Source organism: Thermobia domestica, chromosome 14, assembly GCF_964235325.1.
Source record: "Thermobia domestica chromosome 14, izTheDome1.hap1.1, whole genome shotgun sequence".
Lineage (NCBI taxonomy): Eukaryota > Metazoa > Arthropoda > Insecta > Zygentoma > Lepismatidae > Thermobia > Thermobia domestica.
The window spans coordinates 20,754,752-20,779,965 of NC_137467.1; the positions used below are offsets into that span (position 1 = coordinate 20,754,752).

Genomic DNA, 25,214 nt, shown 5'->3' on the forward strand with positions numbered 1-25,214 from the left:
CTCTCGTAAAGATGACGTAAATGTGGAACTAGAGACACTGTAGTACGGTCCATGAGCACGTCACGTTGTGTGCACGAATGTTTTAAAAGAGATAGAATCGAACCGTGGAACATCAAGAAGAATGTTTGTAACGTGTAATGGAATAACAAGTAGTTCCACTGGATGAATGCCTTGCACAAAGACAAATGTCCCATTCAGAGTTCTGATATATTTATGATCCCCTCCAATAAAACGTGCCGTTTGTAACACTTCTCAAAACCAGTTGCATACAATTGACAGTTAAAACACTGTTCGTATTACACCTATTTAGTGGAGCGCTACATGCATATCTCAAATCTAACATTTGACCTCAATCTTTCTACTCGTTTCAAAAGTAACATAGCATTTCTAGACATTTTGTACGTTCAATCTTCGCACTTTCCCCTCATTTATCTCCCACCCTGTGTAACGTCTGCCACTTAACACCCTCTTTTTCTCTGTTTCTTTTAGTGCTGAATCCAGTATTGGCAATCATTTTCAGCAAATCGGAATGGTCCCTTGTTAGTATAAGCATTAACCGTCATATTGACTTCAGAAATGATAGAATTAATAACTTAAGTGCGAGCAAAAGTCAAATAGTCTACGGATTCACCATAGAGATATACGGTAATTGTTGCCAATAAATACAGGATTTTAAATACAGTGCTTTTTAATTAAGAATAATAAACAAATGTTCTTAAAACACATTATTCAAAGCCATTTCTGTTATATCTCTTATCTTTTTAATGTTATACTTTTAGGTTCGAAGGACATTATTTAGGGAAATTTAAGTGCATATTTGGATGAATATTATGGCGATTTTAAGAACATATTTCCGTGCATATTTTGAGACTTTTTAGTGAATAACTATCCAAAGCCTATTGATTTTATATGTGTTAATTGACTATATCCCACAGACATTATTGCAGATGATTGCCTTTTATTGACATGCGAATGCCAGCATAATAGCACCGGACACGCAAAATAACTATCATACATATGGATTAGAAATACTTACTTCAAATGCCCTTGCCAATATTCGAAGAAAAATACATGTATATACGCAAGCAAAATAAGCGTGTAGATATCAAATGTTTTAACACTTAACATTCAAAGAAACGGGGAATTACATATTGAAACTTAAACTGTTCTAGTTTCAGTTTGATTGTGGGATTTTTATTTTATCTTGATCCCTTTTCTATGTTCTGTCTACATCAGCATTTCCGTTTCTTCGATTTCTTATTTTTTATTTTATTTTATTTTATTTTATTTTATTTTATTTTATTTTATTTTATTTTATTTTATTTTATTTATTTATTTATTTTTAAGTTTGCGTCTTTGCGTCATCCGAAGCTTTTTGACTTTTGTAAACGTTTAAGAACTTTCTCTGCACACCCACATGAATCATGGTGATTGCATTGAGAGTTTCCAAGCTAATTACATATCCAATTTGATTCCTTTAATAATCAAAAACAATCTCTGCGGTTTTCAAGAACCGAACAGTTTATTAAAATTGTATTAGAAAAGTCATTCTTCGAATGAAATGCAAAACTTAAAATAATTAAAAACTAGCAAAGGGGGCCATTACTCGAGCGACATTAAATTCTTTCTGAGTCGATAAGTATTGTTAGGTAGTTGTAAATTTGTGGGTCGGAAGAGAGAATAATGAAAAACAAGTGTTTGTTGCGTAAAAAACACCCTCTGTCGAGAAATCAATTAACACGATAATATATGATGACAAATAGGATAATTTTTTAAAAATTACACTTTATTTTCAAAGAAAAAAGTCTTTTTAGAATTATTTTAACGGTTAATAAAAAATCCAAAAATGGCAAAAGAGTTCCATAAAATGAGCTACATTTAAGGCTATAAGTATTTCGTAGATTTGTATGCAGGGCCGTCGCGTGGGCGGGGCGACCGGGGCAATCGCCGCAGGCGCCGCGCCCAAAGGGGGCGCCAGGACGACAAATCAACAAAATTCAAGGAATTCAGATTATATTAGTAAATGATTTTTTGTTTTTAATAATGTTATTTGAGATATTTTAATAATGATCATGCTACAGCGAAGTAAAATTTATTTATTTATTTCGTAAGGACAACACAGCAGGTTTAATGCCCAGATATAATGTCGTGTACATAATTATCTAACATACACTATTATACATTATTATACATACACAAATAGACGTCGTTTAATTATGCAGAAGTTATTGCCTGACAATTGTTTTGAACTTGTTTTCGGACATACTAAATACATTTGCTACATGAAATTTAATCATTTTGTTGTGTAAAGCACACATTCTCCACAGAGGAGACTTATGTAATGTGTTAGTTCTTGCTTTTCTACAATAGAATGTCTCAGTGTTTGCTGTTCTAGACTTGCCTGTTGGGATACGTACTAACACTTGTGAAACTGATTTTGGACAGTCAATTTTACCGTTTAATAATTTATGTACGAACAACAGATCAAATATATAATTCCTTTTTTTCTAATGTTTGAAAGCTAAAATTCGTTACTAAGTCTTCATAGGGGATATATTTTAAGTAGAGACCGGTTTTCTAGTATGGAAGCATTTTTAAAATTTAAACTGTATATTTTTTATTGCATTAGAGTATTTAGTGACATTTGGTGTCCAAACAGTACAACAGTATTCTAATTTTGACTTATAAATGTTGATTCTTTGTAGAAATCGTGCCCTATCCTGTAAATTAAATCTAGGTTTCTATATGCACTACTCGTTATCGCGTCAATGTGTTGAGCAAAGGTCAATTTGCTATAAAATATATCTCCTTGATTTTGATCTTTGATAATATTTGAGGTAGACAAGGAAGTGCTACTGATTGTATAGGTAAAGTTAATTGGATTTTCTTTCTTTATGAAAGATTTACATTTGGAAACATTCAGGACTAATTTATTCTTATCACATCATATTTGAACTCTCTGTAGATCCAATTGAGGTTTCACGCAGTCATCAATTGAACTTACTTTGGAGTATAATTTGAGATTGTCGGCAAAAAGAGAAGTTTTAATACTCAGAGGAATATCATTCATAACAAGAAGAAACAACAGAGGACTTAGATTAGATCCTTGAGGGACTCCCGATAGAGTATTGAACTTGAAAATTACAGGTATTGTAAAACATCGTCTAGGGTTATTGAACTGGAACTCTCTCTAGCTCTCTGTGAGAAGAGGTGTTTATATATCTTTAAATATTTGTATCGTTATTTATACATTCTATGCTATTATTATATTGATGTGTAATGTTCAAAATAAACAAGAATAGCACCCGATTTCAAGAATTCAAAACCTGTTTTCATTAACTTTTGTTTTAACAACAAAAGCCATTCACTTAAAAAAAATGACATAATACAAACTTATTTTGACTTACATTATGATCTTACATTTCATATTTAAATCTAGGAGTACAGAATAAACTCTGGTTGTTTTTTCATAATCCACTGGGGGGGGGGGGGATTCTAGCCCCGAGCGCTTGCAACCCACCCGACGGCCCTGTTTGTATCGCTAAATGCCTCACCAAATAGGCTAGATTTAGTCAAAAAGTAGGCTAAATTGGCATCACTGAATGTGACCAGTGGCTAAACAACTCGAGTAGCAAAGAGGTTGAAAGAATGAAACAAATTCATAAAAAAAATAACCGAGTTCAAAAACACAATAAAAAGCTTTTTTAATTTAAAAAATGATAATAAGAACTGATGGAACAAAAACTAGAAAGCAGAAAATAATTCATTACTATTAGAAAATAATTCATTACTATTATCTATAAACATTTTTTTTAAGTCTGTGCCAACATAAACAATTTAATGTCTCATATAAAATTAGTTTGGATTAGTTAATTTGTTGGACTTGGCACAACTGCAAAAATCTTAGATAATACCGTATTTTACGGACTATAAGACACTTTTTTCTTCGAAAAATTGCCTCCAAAAATCAGGTGTGTCTTATAGACGAAATTAATATCAAAATGTCCAGTGTGTGATTTAAAATTCCCTCCAGTCTTAAAAAATGGTCATATGTTCGATGTTGCGGGAAAGGTATCTTTATCTGGCAATACTGGATTCAACTGGCAGCATTAGCGTACCGATGCGACGAACATGAGTTGCTAGGATTCACAAGCTTGCTAACACTGTCTCCCTCCCGCCCCGTCAACACTAACACAAAAATGAAAAAAAAAATGTTACAGGATTTTAAAAACAAAGTATTTAAAAATGAATGTGCCCCTCATTGCATTTCTTGAGGCCTTTGAAGTTGGCAACATTCAAACGGTTTTGTCATTCAGATTTAAGCAAAGCGCCTGCAATGTCCCTCAACCCGTCATACGTAACTTCTCTACTGGTTGCCTAACACCGTCGTTTCGGCTTGCAATGATGTTAATCTTATGGGTTCAAAACGGCCTCGAAAATGTTGAATAGAGCAATAATGACACGGTTTTTGAAAATTTGAATGAGAACTGGACAATCTACTCAAAATTTGGAATCGACCAGCGAGAACGGTACGTTTCTAGCACGTGCGTCTTATAACCAGTAAAATACGGTAGTAATGTTTTTTTTTTTTTTTTTTTTTTTGCTTTCTAGCTCTTTTATTATTTTCCTACTGTTATAGTGCTATTTTGAAGACGATTAATATTGTTCAAGTATTTTATTTAGCATACTTGACCTGCAATAGGAAGATATTACGTTTAAAGTTTAGTTTAAATTTTATTAATGTTATATCAGGATTCACAAAACTATAAAAGAGGTGTTTAAAATTGATATGCTAGAAAATTTCTTAGAAATAATAATTGTTATAGAACAAACAAGCTGTATATACGAGGACAAATCATTAAGTAATATACGTACAACAATTTATGTAGAGGAAAGCGTAATAGGTTAGGACATCAAAAACATATACAAAGCAAAGGCTCATATTAAAAACACTTTACAACGTGATTGAGTAGTCTCTGAACACATTTCTCCCATTAAGCTAGAAGTTTATTGAAGTCCGTCTTTTGCACAACCAATTTTGACTTCGTTATCGGAATTAAAACGTTGCCAGCCTGGAATTTCTTCATCGGATCAATAGTAAGATAGACTGACCGTTCGAAACTGGATTCATCAGTCATTACGAATCTTGTTCAATAATCGTGACATTCTGTTACTAGACCTCGCATATGGCAAGGGTCACACAGTTCTCTTCAAAGGCATTTGCAACACCTGGAGATGTTGCTACGGTCCATAGCAACAGTCTTCATCATATGGGGCCGCGGTGGCTCCGTGGTAAAATGTTGATCTCTGGTGCGTGGCTTCCCTTGTTCGATCCCAGCTCGTACCAAGTGCACTTTGTGGTAAACAAACACCGTGTACGTGGGTTTTCTCGAGGTTCTCCCGTTTCCTCCCACTTTATTAATTCCACTTTTCCATCCATTTCTCATCATCACCGTCTCCTTTAGCCTAACCGGCATAACCGTGGGACGTAAAACTCACAGATTTCATTTCATTTCAACTGTTCATCATACACGCACAGCATTTCCCTATGTATTTGATTCATCTTTTGTCCTTTTACCTATAAAAAATGAAATACACCTTGTAACGCACACGCCATCTTTCCTAAGTATTTCACGCTTCTCCCGCTAGAAGTTCACCTGATTGAACAATTGGTGACTACAATGCGAACTTGAAAGTACTTTTCTTTCAGTTTTCACATCCCACATCAGCATAATATCAGGTGAAAAACTTGTGCATTACTTATTGACTCTTCCTCGTATTTATTATATGCATATGTGACGTTTTATATCTATGCAGACATCTAACTAAATGTACATTACAATTTGTAAAAGGAAAAAAAAAAAAAAAAAGATGAGATAGTTACCTCAAATTTCACGGTCTGTAAACTCGTATATAATCATATTCAAGGTGAATTAACATAATATACTCACCTGTAACGCAGCAACTGTGTAATTGTGGTTCCGTATCCAGTAATATTCCTTTAGTTCGTCATTGTAGCATTCATGATCAAGCCAGCTCTCTGCAAAGAAATGTAAGATTTCATTAAATTTCCTATGAAATTATTCTATTTCTCCTATTTCTTTTCACTCCTTAAATTTTCATCCTAATCAGATCTTTTTTTAAGTATTCAGGTATTAGTAGCAGGTTGCATACCGTATCCACGAGGGCCCAACATTTTTACTGGCCCCTAAAATTTTCATGGTAGGCTTGCAAATGAACTATAATATGGTGATGAACTATGATATGGATGGGTCGCTCCCCCCTAGATTTTTGGGCTGGCTACCGGCCTGCATACAGTACAGTCTCCTGTGTAAGTAACCACGATCTTACTCTAAAAAGTTTCCTCTATAATGTCGTCTAACCATTTCAACAAGTTTTCATTATCCTTGTGCTTTAACTTTCAACAGCAGCTTCTACCTAGGACACAATTTATTCTCAAGCAATGACCTACCCAGTTCCATTATTAGTTATTTTCAATTTTAATTTCCTATCCAGGGCCGTAACTTGTGAGGGAGCAGGAGGGACAAATGCCCTCCAGAGAAACTCTGTGTCGTTCCAGGGGGCCCACTTTAAGACAAAATTTTTCTTACTCCATGTACGATACGAAGATGGGATTATAAATGAAGCATCAAACAGGCTCAGTACATTACCTAAACAAAACAGCACACAAAAAGTAAATAAAACAAAAATAAGTCTTGGGTCCATTTCAGTAAAAAATGTCTACGTTTAGTCACCGTAGAAATATTTATTTATATGGCTTTGACATTTGACAATATTGTCCCCTTAATTAATTTGTCATGTATGGAACGGGCCCTGGGGCGTAACTAACGGCCCCGCAGACTTTGCCATACGAGAGGGCCCACAGGTTCCGGGGGCCCAACAAGAGTAAGAGAAAGATGGAAATAGGGTCCCAAGAATTAGAAAAGCAATTTTTCTTGGGGGCCCAAATACGCATATTAATGCTTCCCCCCAGAAAAAAAATCCTTGTTACGACGCTGTTCTTATCCAATATATTTTCCCAATATTTCTTCCTTACTTTCCGTTCCTAGTAGCTAATCTCTCCATTCTTCTCTATGTCCATATTTTGAAAACCTTCCTTCTTCTTTTGTTAACAATATAGTAACTAAAACATTATATTACTTGGCAGAATGGTCATGGCGAGTTCTAGCTATATCAACTATTAGGAAACAGGCTTTCTTCCAGAAGAGTTTGTCTGAAGGGGGAACAAAAAATGTGAAGAATTTCACTGAAATATTACAAGCAGGGGCAGATCCAGGGGGGGGGGCGATCGGGGCAAATGCCCCCTCCAGAAAAGGAAATTTTCTTATATATATATATATATATATATATATATAAAACCCATCCAAGAGTTTGGAGCTCTTAAAAGTAGCACTAAGTATCAGTATTAAAACCCACCGCCCCCCTCCCCCAGAAGTTTGTCCTAGATCCGCCCCTGATTACAAGATGTATCAAAAAGAACTTTAAAACTTTGAAGTCATATTGATTTGTTGATTTATCTTACAGACATGGTTTTGGTGTCATTTCGTAGCAAAATACATCACGTTTTGACTCACGTAGTACACTAGTTCAGAAACAAGCCACCGCAAGCGCTAGCGACAGTTGCAGCAAAGATGGCTGCCTGTACTGGTCCCGAGCGTGTTAGGTGTTTGTTTTGGTTTGAAGAATCGAAGTACTGCGCCAACTGTGCAAAAATTTTCGTACAAACTATGGTAAAAGATAAGTAGGCCTACTATTTATCAGTGGCATAAGCAGTGGCGTATTTAGGGGGGGGATTCCGGTCTTAAGCCCCCACAAATCTTTCTTACTATAGTAAAGTATATGAAATATCGGGTTATGTTTAGCAGAAGGGTTCCAGCTCTTTTCTCTTAAAAAAAAAAAAAGTTACAATTTTAGTCATTTCTGTTCACATTCGTTTAGTTTAGGGTAGGTTAGATTAGTCTAAGTTAGGTTAGTTTAGTTTGTTATATTAGTGTAGGCGTCCTGCATAATTTTCCAAAAAATGATAGAATTTCGCTTATTTCTACTAATATTCGGTTAGTTTAGGTTAGTTCAGGTTAGTTTATCTTAGGTTAGGTTAGATTTGGTTACGTTATGTTACGTCTAAGTACTTGCATCATTCATTTCTCCTGTAAATATTGGGTTTTTTACGTGCTTCTGGACCCCTTGTACTAAACATAGTCCGAAATATCTTGCAGAATTTTCACATTTTCAGGCAAAGCCTCCCCCGAAAGTTTGCAAAGCCCCCCTTTGAAACAAAATCGTAAATACGCCACTGGGCCTAAGTATTTTATTGAAACGGATGCTCGGTAAGATATAACAGTCTTCGAGGTCGTCCCCGTATTCTGAAGACGTAGAGCAAGTGTGGCTTCAGATGGAATCTGTACCACATCACCAATGAAAACTCACATTGAACCTCCTTAAGTATAAGTTAAAAAAAAAAAAAAAAAAAAACAAACGATCTAGTATTTTGCTACAAAATGTCACTAAAATCATATTTGTAAGCTAAATAAATACAACAATATGAGTTTTGGAAGTTGTAAAGTTCTTTTGCATACACCCTGTATTTGTTAAAGGATCCTTATACAAAAGTGACATTTAATTGCAATTTAATATATCTTACACTGAGAGAAAAAATGTAGGTGGCGTATTTAAAAAGATAGGTTACATGCATAATTCCTGTAGTTTTTGGACTTAACGTACAACAGACGTATAACTGAAAACGCAAGTTTTATAATACTTTCTGTATAAGTGTTCCAACTATACGTACTTTCCGTATGAAACAATATAGGCGGTCAGGATCTCACATACAAATGGACGTAAATAACATATAGCTGACGAAGGTAACATAAATATATGCATGTGATATACGGAAAACTGTTAGATGTCAGACATCCTGCAACGGCATGATGTAACACCTAAGGGCAGTGCCTATGTAGCATACGAATAACGTATGCTCCGCACTGATTTCTATAGTAACCAAGAGGATACCGTATAATATTTGATATTTGTACAATATACCGCTGTCCGGAGAATGGATTTTCCTCTGTGTAGTCCCGGAAGAGCGGTTGGCTAACTCCAGCGGAAAGGAGAAGCCCCCGGAAATATGCTTAGAAGAAACACTCAGAAAACTGCTCAATTGCCGTACCATGTTTAGAATATGTATTGACAACTATTTGCGTCTTTAGAAACTAAAATGCTCCCTACTCTTTTATAGCATTCAGTTTATAGATCTGTTCCTGTAAAAAGCAAATATTTATGAATTTTTAACTTATCACAACTAAACTACTTTAGTATGTATTCGGTGAAGAACTTCAAATATGGTCTCATTATATACATGCTGTGAAAAACCTAAGAACTTTTATGGAAATACATTATTCTAAAATATATATTTAAAAAAGTAAGAGCGAATCACGAGAGAAATGGAAGAAAACATAAGGAGGAAGAACGAAATTTTGTTGTGAAACGAAGCGAAGCTGTGAAAATTGCTATTTTTGTTTGTGTTGTATGTAAGTTAAACGACTCGAGTCGTAATTTATTCAGTGTTGCCAGTTCAGTATTCTAAAAACACTTCAAAATTCAATTTAACTCCAAAGTCCTTATGAGAAAGAATGCGCGAAAGAAGAAATTGACAGCAGCGATGTAATCGTAAAGTATGGTAAACTTTCGTTACAGAAATCAATTGGAAATAATCTGTTAAAAAAAAAAGCTTCAATATGTTTTCAAATTTAAATGATTCACAGTGAATTAGTCTTAAGAGCTGGCAAAATTGTTTTCCTCGAACTAAAATGTACTTTCTACCGTGTAATTTTAGCTTGAAATGTTTATTCCTTTACGACAAAGCTCAAGTTGTTACAAAATTATCCTGAATACTAAAAATACATAATTATGTTAGGAAACAAGTTGTTTCTGCTAAATTTTCAATTGTAATTTGTACATAGTTATTCATACCTCCTAAAAGAATATAACATTATAGAACTCTATATATTATTATGCAAAACGTAAAATACTATAAAAATATGTTGATGTTTTCACCTTATACTCGTATTTCCATTTTAAATTTTATTTTACTACACTATTATGTGCAAAACAAAGAAATTACGTCTTGCAGATGTAGCCAGGTCAGGCAAGGAAAATGATTAAATATTTAAAAGAATATTACTATATTAACATTGAACATTCTTAAAGAGATTATTATTTTTTTTTAAATTTTAAATGTGGCTTTCAAAATGATTGTATACAAATTATTTCGTTCTGATTTAATGACAACATGAGTAAACAAAGTGATTATAAAAATAAAGAATTATAAGTCTAAAAAAAGTTTCTAATTATGGTTTTACGTACCATAAGTGCTTATTAATGTGTTATTTGTATGGTTATTAAAGTCAGCCCTCTCTGCTGGTCTTGTATCTAATACGTATGCCTTTGGTCCACATGGTCCTGGGTTCGAATTTCGGTGGTAAAACAAAAAAATCACAACCATTCACTTTCTCCTTTAACCTAACGTGAAACGATAAAGTAAAAATATTAATTTCATTTTTATTTTTGTTGTTTGAAGTTCAGTATTTCCTTTTCACCATCGATGCTATGCAACACATGAATCCACTGTTTAATTAGAATCAGGCCATCTATAAAGCGTTCTTTTAATATTCTCCCACGGGGAATCGAACCCTGAACCATGTGCATTAAAGGTGCACGTTTGAGCCACTAATAACCGTGTGCACCAACAAAGTTTAAGCGAGCGTTCATTCAAACGCGTTCAACATTAAACTTTCAAGTTTAAACGTGGTTCCTGGATTTTGATTGCACCATTCAAAGTCGAAGTTCTGTACATCTCGTTTAAGTAAACTTCGGTCAATTTGTAAAATCGATTCTTGTTGTCGTCTTTTGTCTCTGATCTTCGTTTAACAAAGTAACAAATGAAGAAAGCAAACCTCGTGCCGGTATTTTCGACTTTCCAGATTGTGTGCATAGAGTTGTGAGTAGTCTAATTTGAGTGATCGTAATTGTGATGGAAAAAATAACGAAACCACGAGCAAAAAAAATTTTCAAACACGAGAAATGTATTGTAATTTCATTAGTGGAAAAATACAGAGACATTATTGAATGTAAACAAACTGACTTGGATCAACCAAGTTTAAACCCCCAAATTCGACCGTTCAAGCTAAAACCAAGTTTATTCACCATTTTACCGAGACTTAACCTTGAACGTTGTTGGTGCAACAGACATTTTCACCGAGCTTGGTTATGAATGACCCTCGTTCAACAGTTAAACTTCGTTGGTGCACAGGGCCATAGGTCAGCGAAGAAGCAGCTACCATTCATAAATGGAGATAAGAGTAGCAAAATATCTGTGCACTGCCTAATCAAAGCTTTCCCATGTAAAAAAAAAACGAAAAAAACTAGCTTTTGTTTTTGTCATGTAGCCTAAGTTTAATTCAATAATCAATGCCGATACAAGTGCGTTACTATACGCATCCCAAAATTTTTACTTGGCTCACCAGCAATGGCCTAAAAAAAACTTTTTACACGTTTTCGTTTCAAAGAAAACACAAAAATAAAGTCTTAATGTAAATCAAAGGACTTTTAAAAAGTGCAGATATTTAAACATGAGCGTAATGTGATGTTATGAAAAAAACCGTAGTGAACAACAAGTAGCAGCTTGAAGTATATACTACGTGGAGTTTGGTTTTGACGGCTATAATACTTTGTCAATTGATCTTAAATCTGGAAGTAGTAATACACGAAAATCTACAAGATTTCTGATTTTAGTACTGAGATTAAAGTCAAGATAAAAAAGAAGAGAAAAAGAAACATGTTTGGAAGACTTAAGAGGCTTCATCCCGCTAATATCCGGTAATTAAAATACGGCTAATTTTACAGTAATTGTGTGATATATTCAAATAGATAAAAGATAATTGAAATGTGGAACAAGAGAGCCCTAGACAATATTATTTTGCTTGAGGTACCGTTATCACAAGTCACCTAGTGGCTTTCCGTTTTCAGCTGTTTAGAAACGCGAAAATAAATGCCTATCATCAAAATAGCTGGAAATCGAAAGCAGATAAGTGAGTCGTGATAACGGTATCTCATGCAAAAATGATATTGTCTAGGGCGCTCTTGTTCCGCATTTCGATTATCTTTTATCTATTTGAAGATATCACATAATTACTGTAAAATTAGCAGTATTTTAATTTCGCCGGGATGAGGCCTCTTAATACCGTACATTGCAGAAAATGGCTTCTGGCTATCTATTAAGGTTTCTTATCTATAACTGTCAACGTTAAAGCCGGAAGTTGTTTATTTTCTGCCATGTTCTCTTCTAATAGAAACATTGAAGTGGAGATGGAATATATTTTTGTGACGCTTAAATGATGTCAGAAAACAGCTACTAGCTATCTGTTACTGTTTTTACTTTATAACGATCTACGTTGAAGCCGGAAGTGATTGATTTCTACCTCTCTTGGTTTCAATAGAGAAATTATTATAAATTTGAGATTGAATGAATGTTTGAGACGCTTAATTGATTCCAGAAAAAAAAACTTCTCGCTATCTATTACCATTTCTAATCTATAGCTATCAACATTAATAACCGGAAGTGGTTGATTGTTGCACTTCCGGTTTGAATAGAATGTTAAGAAAGAAGTTGGTACCTATTCTTAAAACGCTAACTTGATTCCTAAAACAGCTTCTTGCTATCTCCGAGCTATCATTTTTTCTTTATGTAAATTAATATTGAAACCGGAAGTTATAGTGAATTTCTCTCATTTCCGGTTTTAGTAGAGAGTTAAGAGTGGACACGTATTCTTAGGACAGTTAGTCGATGGTGGGGAAACTTTTCAGTTTCTATTACCGGTTTTGCTCTATTTCGGGCCCCAATTCCCGGTGGGAGCTCATGTAGTTCGGATTCCACGTTAATCAGTAGGTCCACGTCTCATACAGTCTCGTTGCTAAAAGGGACGTGAAACTCAAAATCAATCAAATCAATCTATTTCGGGTCAAGCTCATAACTTAATTTCGAAATTATTCAAATTAATTTACTAAGCCTGTGTTATATTATACAATTTTCACTATCATACGGGAAATGATGAAAGTGTATTTTTAATCAATACCACTGTCTAAACCTTGTAGCTGCCATTAAAAATTCTTGCAACCCCATTTTTCTATTTACTGTTTACACATTATAACTTTTCTGAAAGCAAGAACGATATCTCCACCCATGCAACACTGCACTCTAGTAGAGCTCCTCCGTGGCTAAGCGGTTAGCGTACGCGCCTTTGGCGTGGGAGGCCCGGGTTCGATTCCCGGCGGGAGCTCATGTGGTTCGGATTCCACGTTAATCAGTAGGTCCACGTCTCATATAGCCTCACTGCTGAACGGGACGTTAAACTCAAAATCAACTCAACTCAACTGCACTCTAGTGGACAAATAATGAACCTCCTCATTAAAAACGTGTATTTTGGCAAAAGAATCCGTCGTTTTGGAAACGTCGAAACTAGTTTTTTCTTTATGTCAATTAGAGGACGATAGCAGGTAGCAAGCAAGACGACCCACTTAGTTGCACATCTTAGCAAGATGAAAAAAAAAAAAATGTTGTATGTCCCTTTCAAGATCATGTATGCAAGGGCACCGATTTCTCTGTAAATTTGGGGGGAGGGCATTCAGATGCAGAAGGTATATATATGAGGATTTTAAGACAAATTGCATTCAAATTATGGCAAATATTGTATATTCATAAATACAATAGGGGGCCCACATGAGCTCTGGAGGCCCGGGCCCCTTTCCACCCCAGGATCGGCGCCCTTGCATGTATGGTAGAGGTGCAAGATTTTCTTAAAGACAACTACAAGATTCTTGCAGCGTGACAACCTAGAGTAAGGTACGCGCAAAGCCCGTGGTAATGCAACTGAGTAGGCATCAGGGAAACACAGATACTAGTAGATACTACAGGGACACAGATACTAGTAGACTAGTTATAGAAGTTCGTGTCAGGTAATGCCAGGAAGTTTTTATTTTTATCTGTCCAATTTACCATCGTTATGTTCACAGGCAAATGCCTTTTATTTTTGTTTTTCCTGCAAGGCCTTCTATTGTTTTAAATCCGGCAACACTGCTTGCGTGATAAATACATCTATTTTCTTTACGTTTGTATACGTATCGAAAACATTTCCCCCGTTCACACTGCTTTTATTTTGCTGTTTTTATTGATGAATTATCATAACGTCATCAATGTGCGTATTCAATCGAGAAAACCTTGACCCTTTTAAAATTTGATCTATATGGATGCTTAGTATGTATGAGCAAATAAACGTATCGTATCGGGTATTACTGCTGTTTAATGTAAAGGTCAAAAATGTTTATGTGACGGGAAAACACAATGTGCTTATAGATCAATCCATTTTGCCAAAAGTCACATGGGAAATATACATAAAAAAAAATGTTGGATATCTCTTTATCGGTTCTATATGTTGTTACTTTGCATTACACGCAAGCAAGGTCTACGGACTAATATTTCAAACAGTACTAATATTTTATGCAAATGCGTAGTAGGATCCGAAATCATGACTCTCGAATTGAGGGACTACATATTGGAATGTTTCTACTACAGATGTAACGACTCGGAAAAAAGGGTTTCTTTAGGATAGGAAAAAAAAAAAAAAAAAAGAAAAACTTTCTTCACAAGTTATTTTGCTTGGAAATTTTGAACGGTCCCACGACTATGCCCGTTAGGCTAAGGGAAATGGATGATTAAGGCAATTGAATGATGAGAGATTAATTGGTGGAATGAGAATGCGGCATGGTGAAAATGAAACGAAAGAAAACCCACAGACACGATGTTAGTTCACCACAATCTTACTTGGACGGGGATTGAACCAGGGACCCCATGTACCAGATTTAAGCGCTCTACCGCTGAGTTACCGCGCCCTCTATTGAACATGTCAACTTTAATGAAGAAATAATAGTACTTTCTTCGCTTTTATTTTAATACGAGAAACGTTCAATTACTGAGTTCTGATTTTTTTTTTAATATTAGAAATTGTGTAATAAAGGATAATGATTACTGCATAACAATTTTTTTTTTTAAAAAAAGAACAAATCGGAGGAAGCAATTGGTTTTCTACTTGAAACGAATTGTTTGTTAAATTTAGAGGAGTGGTTTCCAACCTTTTTCACCTGATGACACACTTTACTAGCCGCCGACGACACCGCGACACACTTGTTTCATTTTTATTATTATTATTATTATTATTATTATTATTATTATTATTATTATTATTATTATTATTATTATTATTATTATTATTATTATTATTATTATTAGTTTAAATTATAAGAAAATAAAATCAAATCTTTGAGTTGTATGTCTCACGGTTATGCCGTGTGGGCTAAAGGAAACAGTGATAAATGAAGATATTGGGAGGAAACGGGAGAACACTGAGAAAACCCACGCATATGGTGTTTGTCCACCACAAAGTGCACTTGGTGCGAGCTGCGAAAGAGCCAAGAAGCTCACGCACCAGAGATGAATGCTGTACCATTGAGCCACCGCGGCCCGGTTAAATTATAATAGTCTAAGCCTATAACTTGCTAGAAAGCAGTGACTCTGTATAGTACTGAAGGTGTCTGCTGGTTCAATCTGCCTCAAAATGTATTTTAATTAATTATTAAATGCTTCATGACTTAAATTCTAAAATTTCGCGACACATGATATAGAACTGTCGCGATAAACCGGTTGGGAAACATTATGTTAATGTTCTACGACAAAAAGTGTTTAGTGAAAATTTAATAGGTTAGCAGAAATTGTTCTGAAAATGCAGCAGTTAGATTTAGTGGAACAAAATATTATTATGAATTTATGCACAAACTAAACCAGCTTATTTTGGAGTTCAAGACGCCATTTAAGTAGAACATTACGTGGAACAAGTGTATACAGAGTGTTTCAAAACAACATCAACAACGTTCGGGAGGTGATTCCTGACACAAAGATAAGACAAAAAGTATAGAACAACCTGGGTGCACAAATGCTTCCTTTCGGAGTTATAAGCAGCCGAAAACATGAAAAAATGAACTTTAAGGGACCATAGCTCCAAAAATTTGGGACCTACAGTAGTCGGGTCAAGACTTCACTTAGGAACTAGTATGTGTTCTAGCCAAATGTTCATGTTTCAGAATCGTGCGGATACTTCCGCAACAATTTTTATAGAGGTAGTTGGTGAGTACTTCAAATTGTATGCCTATAGCTAAACTCACTCTTTGAAAAATGTTGCATGAGTACCTTAGGATTCTGAAACATGGATTTTTGGATAGGGCACATGTTAGTTCGTAAGTGAAATCTTGACCCGACTACGATAGGTCCCATAGTTTTGGAGCTATGGACCTTTAAAGTTGATTTTTTTCATATTTTCGGCAGCCTATAACTCCGAAAGGAAGCATTTGTGCACCCAGGTTGGTCTATACTTTTTGTCTTACCTTGGTGTCAGGAATCACCTCCCAAACGTTGTCGGTGTTGTTTTGAAACACCTGTATATCTACAGTATACATATAGCTACAATCTACTGAGATTTTTAAAAGTCGACAGGGAGAAAGTTTAATATGTTATACTCAAATTCCCTGTTTCAAATATATTGACGACGGTCATGATGGCTCAGTGGTAAACCGCATACTTCTGGGGCGTGGAGTCGGTGCTTCGATCCCCGGCAAAGTAAGTTTGTGTTGGGTTTGCTCGGTTTGCTATCGTTTCCTCCCACTTTCTCATTTAACAATTTTTCCATCATCGTTAACTTACTTTAGTCATCGTCTTCCTTAATCTAAAAGGCATAACCGTGGAACTTTAAACTGGAAGATTTCATTTTTCAAATATAATGACACAATATAAAGAAAGAAAGAATACATTCTGTAAATAAATGATTTTTTTTTTTTTTTTTACTGTAAACCAGCATCGTAGACAAGGCAGCTGTTTGTGCCGTAAATTTGTGTGCACTGAACTTGCATTAGGTTCTAACAGAATATATGAAGTTCACAATATGTGTGTTTCCCAAACGAGATTCTACTTTCTGAGTTTTGGAAACTATGAGATTCCGAAGTATCAGATTAAGGTTTTGAGATTTCATAATTTTGATATTATGAAATTCTAGGGACAAAGTTTTAAAGATTTTTGGAATATTAATTCCGATTCTGAAATGAATACTTTTCATTCCGAACTATTCCGGAATCCGGAACACCTTAGCATAAATATTTCCCTAAACTTATTTCCAAAACGTTGATAAAATATATGGCGTTACCTCGCACTTCAACAGACCCATAATGCTGATTCATCTCTGTCAATCCCCGGCAAATTAAGTTTGTGGTGAACAACATTGTGTCTAGTGATGGGCAGTGAGAATATTCCCGGTGGGAAGGAAAATAAAAAATGGGAATATTCCCGGTTTTTTCCCTGACATATAAATTCCCGGGAAGGAATTTATTTTTATTTCTTTACTTTATCTTCCAAATTATAAGAACCATGTGTCTAATTACTTTATTTTCATTTATTATTATTTACTTCTAGGTTTTAAATAATTTAAAGACTAAAAAGATTAAATTTTTTAACAGTACTTTATACAACTAATAATATGATATTTTAAGTTATATTTCCATTTCCACTAAAAAGTAGCAAAGTACTAATTTACAAATGATGGGAAGGAGGCAGTTTGTAAAGTAATGTAGACATTATGTAGAAATAGAGATGAAGTACTATCAATGCACCCCGAACCACCGTTAATAATAGACGTCAGTCTGTCTTCTGTCTCTGTCTCGAATTTCTAAAAAGGCCCTCGGACTTCTCTTACATGTGAATTAACGCATGAAATTTCGAGAAACAGGTAGGAAAAAAGGTCGTGTGTGGCAATGTTACGTGCAAAATCATAAAACTAGGTCAGTATCTTGCAAATATTGTGAACATAAATATATATGCGCAAATGTTTCTTCTACGACATGGTGAAATATGTGTCTTCTGACAGTTACCCAACCTAATTTGTTTATAACATTTAAAAATTTAATATGTTTATAATATCAATAATAGAGCCAAGTTTAGAAAATCGACTTACATTTAATTTAAACTGTTTAGTGGTGTAAAAGTATGTGGACTTATTATACCATTTTTCTCACATATTGCATACAACATATTGTAAGTAAATATACATTTATGCCTACTCTCTAAATATAATAAAATATTAATAAAACAACATAATACCGTTCAGAATATACATTTTGAAGAATCCTCTGGACATAACAGCAACAATATACGGTGATAAGAAACGAATTTACCTTTGAAATCGTAATATAGTAATAGAATTCACTTTTCTTTGTGTTTTTACATAAATCCCCGGAATATTCCCATTTTTGGGAATCTTCCCGGGAATTTTCCCAGGGAATATTCCCGAAAATTATCTTCCCGGGAATTTACCCATCACTAATTGTGTCCTTGAGTTTTCTCAAGGTACTTCCACTTTCTCATTCCACCAATTCTTCCATCATCATTCCATTGCTTTAACCATCATCTTCTGTAGTATCTTTTGGGGCATAATAGTGTGACGTTAAACCAGTGACGGATCCAGGGGGCGATCGGGGCGATTTCCCTCCCCCCCCAGAAGAGGAAACTTTCTTATTTTATATATAAATAAAACATATCCCAGAGTTTTGAGCTCTTAAAAGTAGCAGTATTACAACCCACCGTCCCCCCAAGAAGTCCGTCCTGGATCCGCCACTGCGTGAAATTGAAATATTTAATTTCGATTTCGTTTCTGATTCATTTCTGAGAAGAGCTATACTCTTATAAAGAATCGAACTCAACACCACATACACCAAAGTCAAGAACAATAGCCATTTTTTTTTACTTTCCTTCTTTTTTTCTACGTACAAGAATACAAAAAACAAAAAAAAAAAAAAAAAAAAATGAAGTAGTAATTCCTACTCTCCATCAGTACGTTCTATTTATGGAAAGTAAACCTGGGGTTCCACGACTTCAAAGGCGAATGTAGCTTTTATCCACTTTCTTAGAAGTCCTGTTGAGCTAATATTAGTGTTGCCCACGCGACGGGACAACGCTTTTCTCGTTTCGTCTCGTCTCAATTCTCACAAAAGCATTTTGTCGTCTCATTTTGTTGCCTTTTCGCCTCATTTCGTAAATTTACGTACTAAATCCATGCCCTGGCTTTCTTTTTTTAATTTTATCTACTTGAAATCTGAATCTTTCAGCGTAACGAGAGGATGAGACTTTCCATGTAACAACATTTACACGATATTAACCCTTTAAATCCCACTGTTCCCAAATAGGAACAATTTATTTTTATCAATTTTTGTCTGTGGATTATTTGCTGTGGATTTATTTCGTTTTTTTTACAATATGGACCTGCTACCAGTCCATATGCTACTACTAAAATCCTCTTGAGCTCCTTTGTGGCTAAACGGTTAGCGTACGGGCCTTTGGCGTAGGAGACACGGGTTCCATTCCTGGCGGAAGCTCATGTGGTTCGGATTCCACGTTAATCAGTAGGACCACGTCTCATATGGCCTCGTTGCTGAAAGGGACGACAGACTAAAATCAACAATACTAAAATCCTTAAAATATATTAAATGAGGTCAGAATCAATAAGTTTAGAAAGAATTAAGAAATTCTGAAACAAAAATAATTTGGGATTAAATGGGTTAATTATTAGAGTGTAATGTGTAATGACTTATGTATCTCCAAACGTTGATAAATAGTCGTCATTGTATTCACAAAATCGCTTTATCAGTTTAGAGTTTTTTAAAAAAATACTATGAATGATATAACACTAAAGTATTGTTTGGGACTTAAAACTTGAGTGACCTTTGAGTGACCTTTGTTATCTACGAGACTTATGAAAATTATCGGCTCGTGTCGAAAATGATACGAAAATTGTCGAGTTTTTTTTTTACCTCATTTCGATTTTGAAAATGTACTTCTTGTATTATTTTTAAGCCGAGAAATTCCCCTTCTTGTAGAAAAGCTATGTAAAAAGGATATCTCAGTAAGACTAGCCGAAAGGTATAAATATGAACCCATTTTCATTGGATGCTGAGAAAGAGAACCACACAAAGCAGCTCAGCTTCGAAAAGTAGTTGCATTTTACTTTATATCTATTTTTTAAAAAAAAATATTGTAAAAAAAAGAAAATTCTTATAGTTTACGAGCTAAAATGGTCGTTTTCCGCAAGGAAAAAATAGGTTTAAGGGAAATATATTAAAAAGTGGGTATATTTGGATCCTTCTTTTTCCCCTTCGGATGCGGATTTAAATCTAAGTGACCTGATAAAATCTCAGCTCCATCCAAGTATGTTCACAAATTCATTTTAAAGGAAGTGGCCGTTATTATTTGCAAAGCTTTAACGTCATTTCCGATTTCTTTTCCAGTATGCGTTTAATGTAAAGTGTTTAGCTCAGGAAGACGTATGATTAAGGCAAATAAATGATGATGGAAGAATTGGATAATGAGAATGTAGGAGGAGACGGGAGAACCCTCAGAAAACCAACGAGCACGGTATTACCAAGGTAAGCACTCTACCACTGAGCCACCTGTCCCGGGTTCAAACCTGCCAAGTGAAATTTGTGGTGGATAAACATCGTGTGCGTGGGTTTCCTCGAGGTTCTCCCGTTTCCTCCCACTTTATTCATTCCACCATTTCATTCATTTCTCATGATCACCGTCTCCTTTAGCCTAGCCGGCATAAGCGTGGGACATAAAACTGAAAGATTTCATTTCATTACCGCTGAGCCACCTTTTGCTCAAGAAATGATGGATTTAGTCATATCTCTAGTTTTCAGAAATTTAAGTGTTTTAAAGGATGCAGTATTTATTGTCATAATCTGACTGTTCCAGTGTTTCCTTTCTGTTTTCATTGAAGTCCCAGAGAAATGGTGTGTGAATTTTTGATTTTTCATTTTTGCAATAGACATTTATATTGATTATCTCTTTCATTAATGGAGCCAATCCATTAAAATCTTCTCAGGTAAAAGTGACTGTAACTCTGGCTACCGATATTCCGTTTAAAATTGATAGCATTCTCTAGCTGCTGTGCAGCCTACACTTTAGCAAAGAGATGTGGATTGCTAATAATAAAAATGTATATAGTTTTACTTAGTGCAGTTATTATTAATGGAGTCAATAAGTTAACATCTTCTCAGGAAACGATGGCTCTTCATATCCCGCTTAAAATTTATAACATTTCCCTAGCTTCTATGCAGCCTACACATTAGCCAAGTTACGTTGGTTGCCTATAACAAAAGGATACGTAGTTTTCCTTCAGTTATCGTTAATAGATCATTCCGTTAATATGTTCTTAGGTAACGTTGACTATCCAGATCCTGCTTTAATTGATAACATTTCCTAGCTTCTATGCAATCTAGACATTAGCAAAGAGATGATGGTTGCCTATAATAAAATGATATGTAGTTTTTCCTATTGCAGTTATCGTTAATGGAACCAATCCGTTAATACCTTCTCAGGTAACGGTGACTTTACTGGGGCTACCCATATTCTGTTTAAAATTGATAATATTCCCTAGCTTCTGTACAACCTACACATCAGCAAAGTTATGTTGGTTGCCTATACCCAAAGGATACACACTTTTCTTACTTCAGTCATCATTAATGGACCATTCCGTTAATATTTTCTCAGCTAACGATGACTTCATCGGTGGGTATCCATATCCCACATCTCATACACGGAAGCATGTGAAGAGATTATATATATAATGAGGAAGCATGTGTGTTTTTTTTGTGGAGCCTGTCTCTGCGCATACTTCGAGTTTCCCGCCAAACTCAGTTTGCATTCTTATTTCGTATTATTTTACCATCAGAAGGTTTATAACAATTATTTTAAAGATTGCGCACATTTTGAATTTAATACTGCATAGTCGGTTCTGGTGGTTTGCATAAGAACCTAAACACAACTTTAAGTGCTCATGTATCCAAGCTCATGTATCCAATAGTGATTTCAGATTTCCTCCGGAGAATTGTTAATACACTGAGCCACTATGTCCGTTTGTTTTCTCGGGCTCTCCTAACACCTATGGCCTGGGATAGAACCAAGAACCTCTTACATCAGAGGTGAGCGTTTTATTACTTGACCTTACCCCCGTACCTCCTCGAGAAGTCACCAAAAACTGAAATCGTCACTGGTTGCATACTTAAACGTATTGCAAGAAAACGAAATAATCTTTAAAAATTATCTCATGATGTTTCTTACTTAAAAGGCCTAATCACTGCGAAATTAAAATACCGCTAATATTACAGTAATTATGTGATATCTTCAAATAGATCAAAGATTTCTGAAATGTGGAACAAGAGCGCCCTAGACAATATTATGTTGCATGATATACCGTTATCGTGAGTTACCTAGTAGCTTTCCGTTTGCAGCTGTTTAGAAACGCAAAAATAAATGCCAATTTTCTAAATGGCTGGAAATCGAAAGCAGATAAGTGAGTCGTGATAACGGCATCTCATGTAAAATAATAATGTCTAGGGAGCTCTTGTTCCACTTTTCGGTTATCTTTTAACAATTTGAAGATATCACATAATTACTGTAAAATTAACGGTATTTTAATTTGGTGCCTCTTACATTATTTCAACATTGAAGTGGGGATGTCCATAGGTGGTTTTCAGGGCGCTGATTGCATCCACAAGACTTTTAGAGGAATAATTTGTCATTGAAATGGCACAACGGAATTATAATGGTACCATAATGATTCTTTTAATTAGGCAAGCACCTAGATTTTGGGGGGAGTTGTTCAAAATTTGGAGGTCTAATACAACAAGACACTACATTCAGGGCCAGATTAAGGGAGGGGCTTATAGCGCCGGACCTCCAGGTAGAAGATCAAAATCTTGTTGGCTGGCTAAGAAGACTCATACAAGATACAATCATCATGATCATAAGACAAAATATACAAAATATATGAAGCATAGTCCCTTAACGTTCGTACTGTACTTTCACAGAAATGTATTATTCGACGTCAGCAAAGGTCACATATTTTTTTCTAGCCCCTGGCCCCCAGATGGGTTAATCCGGCCCTGACTACATCTATGTAGTGTTGAATTAATGTTGTTCCTCACTCGAAAAAGCAGTAATTATTATGGACTGCCACTTATACCGCTATTCTATATATATATATATATATATATATATATATATATATATATATAGAACTAAGTTTTTTTTTTTTTTTTTTTTTTTTTACAAGAGGATTCAGAAAGCCAATGAAATGTAAGATCAAATCTTTATGCCATATCAATCATTTCTGTGCTAAATAAGTATAGTTTTATTTATAAAATGTACAAATGTATATCGAATTATGAAGTTTGGGGGAAGGTCTGGAGTTGATGGACCCCTACATGCGTGCGCTACTGTTTTTAACAACGTTAAATTCAATAAAATGTAGACAAAAAAGCAAATTATTATTATTATTATTATTATTATTATTATTATTATTATTATTGTTATTATTATTATTATTATTATTTTGTTATAAGCGGGGACAAAAGTGGATCTGAAAAGGTAGGGGTCGTTTCACGTCACGCCATTCCCCGTCCCTATATTTGCCCCGTCATTGTAATTTTTCAGAAAGTGGGGGATGCCATACTTATTTTTGGAAGTGTGGGAGCGACGTCCACCTGCGTTCCCTCTCACTTTTACCCCCTGGTTATAAATAATTCTGGTCTCCAGTACTATTTTGGGGGTCAAGAGAAGAGATAGTGGTAAATTTAAGGCAATTTTGGCTAAACACTTGGGGACATGGGCATCACTGCATGGAAGTAAATATATTTGATACACTATAAAATCATATTAGTTTTTCTCATTCACTTTTTAGTCACACTGCGTCACGACACTAAAATTAAAAAAAAAAAAAAATACACATCACTCACACAAAATGTGATCTAACACTAACCTAATTCAGCCGCATCTTCAGTTGGAGGTTTCCCCGGCTGTTTAAGACATATCAAAAATAGCATTTCAAGTAATTTCTTGTTTAGCGCCATTTTGTTTATTTCATAGCATTAGTTCATCCAAAATTTGATTTAAAAAAAAATACAAGGCGACTGCTAATCTCTTTCAAGCACTTCACACAAGGTTCATTGTTCGCAAATTTGAAGTTATTTTGTCTAAAATTTAAATTGATCCACACTGTTTCTTTGGTTCGTTAATCAGGGGAATATTCGCGTAATGTTAACCGTATACTTCCTAAGCTTGTACTTCACTATTAGATCGTGCTATCTAGACACGGGCAAACAGCCCTTGCGTGCACTTAGGACTGTTTGCTAGCAAAATACACTTTTATCTGGCGTCTAGTAATATGATCGTTGCATATCATGACATGCGTTCCGAAGTTTCTTTTTTTTCTTTTCTTTTCCACACACACATACACATACACGGGCGCGCGCGCGCATTTATGTTAGGAGGTACGGTAATAAACCATTTTGCTTCTAGTTACGCGACCAAAACCCTTTTTCTCTTTTTTTCCAAAAAGAAAAATCAACAAGGATACAATTGACATGTCTATACGCAATGGATCAGTCAACCAATAGGAGAGCGGATAAAGGAAACGAAATGAATTACTATTGGACGAAAGTCACTGAGTTGGCGGAGCTAACTTTAATAGTTTCAATATTAGTTTTTCTTCTTTTTCTTTCTTTTTCGTTTGTGTCCACTTATTTTTGTTTTTCGTTTTTTCTTTCTTTCTGCTCAACAATAATATGTTTGTCGTTCAGCAATGTTCGATTACAAAATTTTTATGCTTCTAGCTTTTCGTATTGGCAGCAAATTACAATAACTACAGACCTTCAAAGTACTTTGTATAATGAACTCAGTGGCGTATTTAGTGGGGGTGCTATCGGGCTCAAGCGCCCCCGAAATAAATTTGTTGTATGCAAACCTTCATTAAAATTTGTCGGCACCCAAAAGAAAAAAAAACATAAGTGCTTATTCATGTGTTGTGCATAGTCCCCCCCGAAACAAAATCCTAAAAAACGCCACTGAATGAAATAAACAAATTAATGACATATGACAGATTTGTAATAAAACTAATCTGTACACTATAGTACAAGTTCATTTAGTACAACAATGAAAGCGCATCCATGGTTAAGTAAGTTTGTGGTGGACAACATCGTGTCCGTCGGTT

At 35.0% G+C, this 25,214-nt stretch overlaps 1 protein-coding gene across 1 annotated transcript in view; it reads right to left on the bottom strand.

Annotated features, from left to right (window-relative positions):
• Window positions 1-24,356, bottom strand: part of Ir76b (Ionotropic receptor 76b) — a 510,549-nt gene extending 486,193 nt beyond the window's left edge. Inside the window, exons 1-2 of the mRNA XM_081737781.1 lie at window positions 23,985-24,356; window positions 5,952-6,040 (exon numbers count right to left, since the gene is read on the bottom strand). Coding sequence (XP_081593907.1) covers window positions 5,952-6,040; window positions 23,985-24,075 — 180 coding nt within the window. The 5' untranslated portion in view covers window positions 24,076-24,356. The remainder of the gene's footprint in view (window positions 1-5,951; window positions 6,041-23,984) is intronic.
• Between the last annotated feature and the right edge of the window lie 858 nt (window positions 24,357-25,214).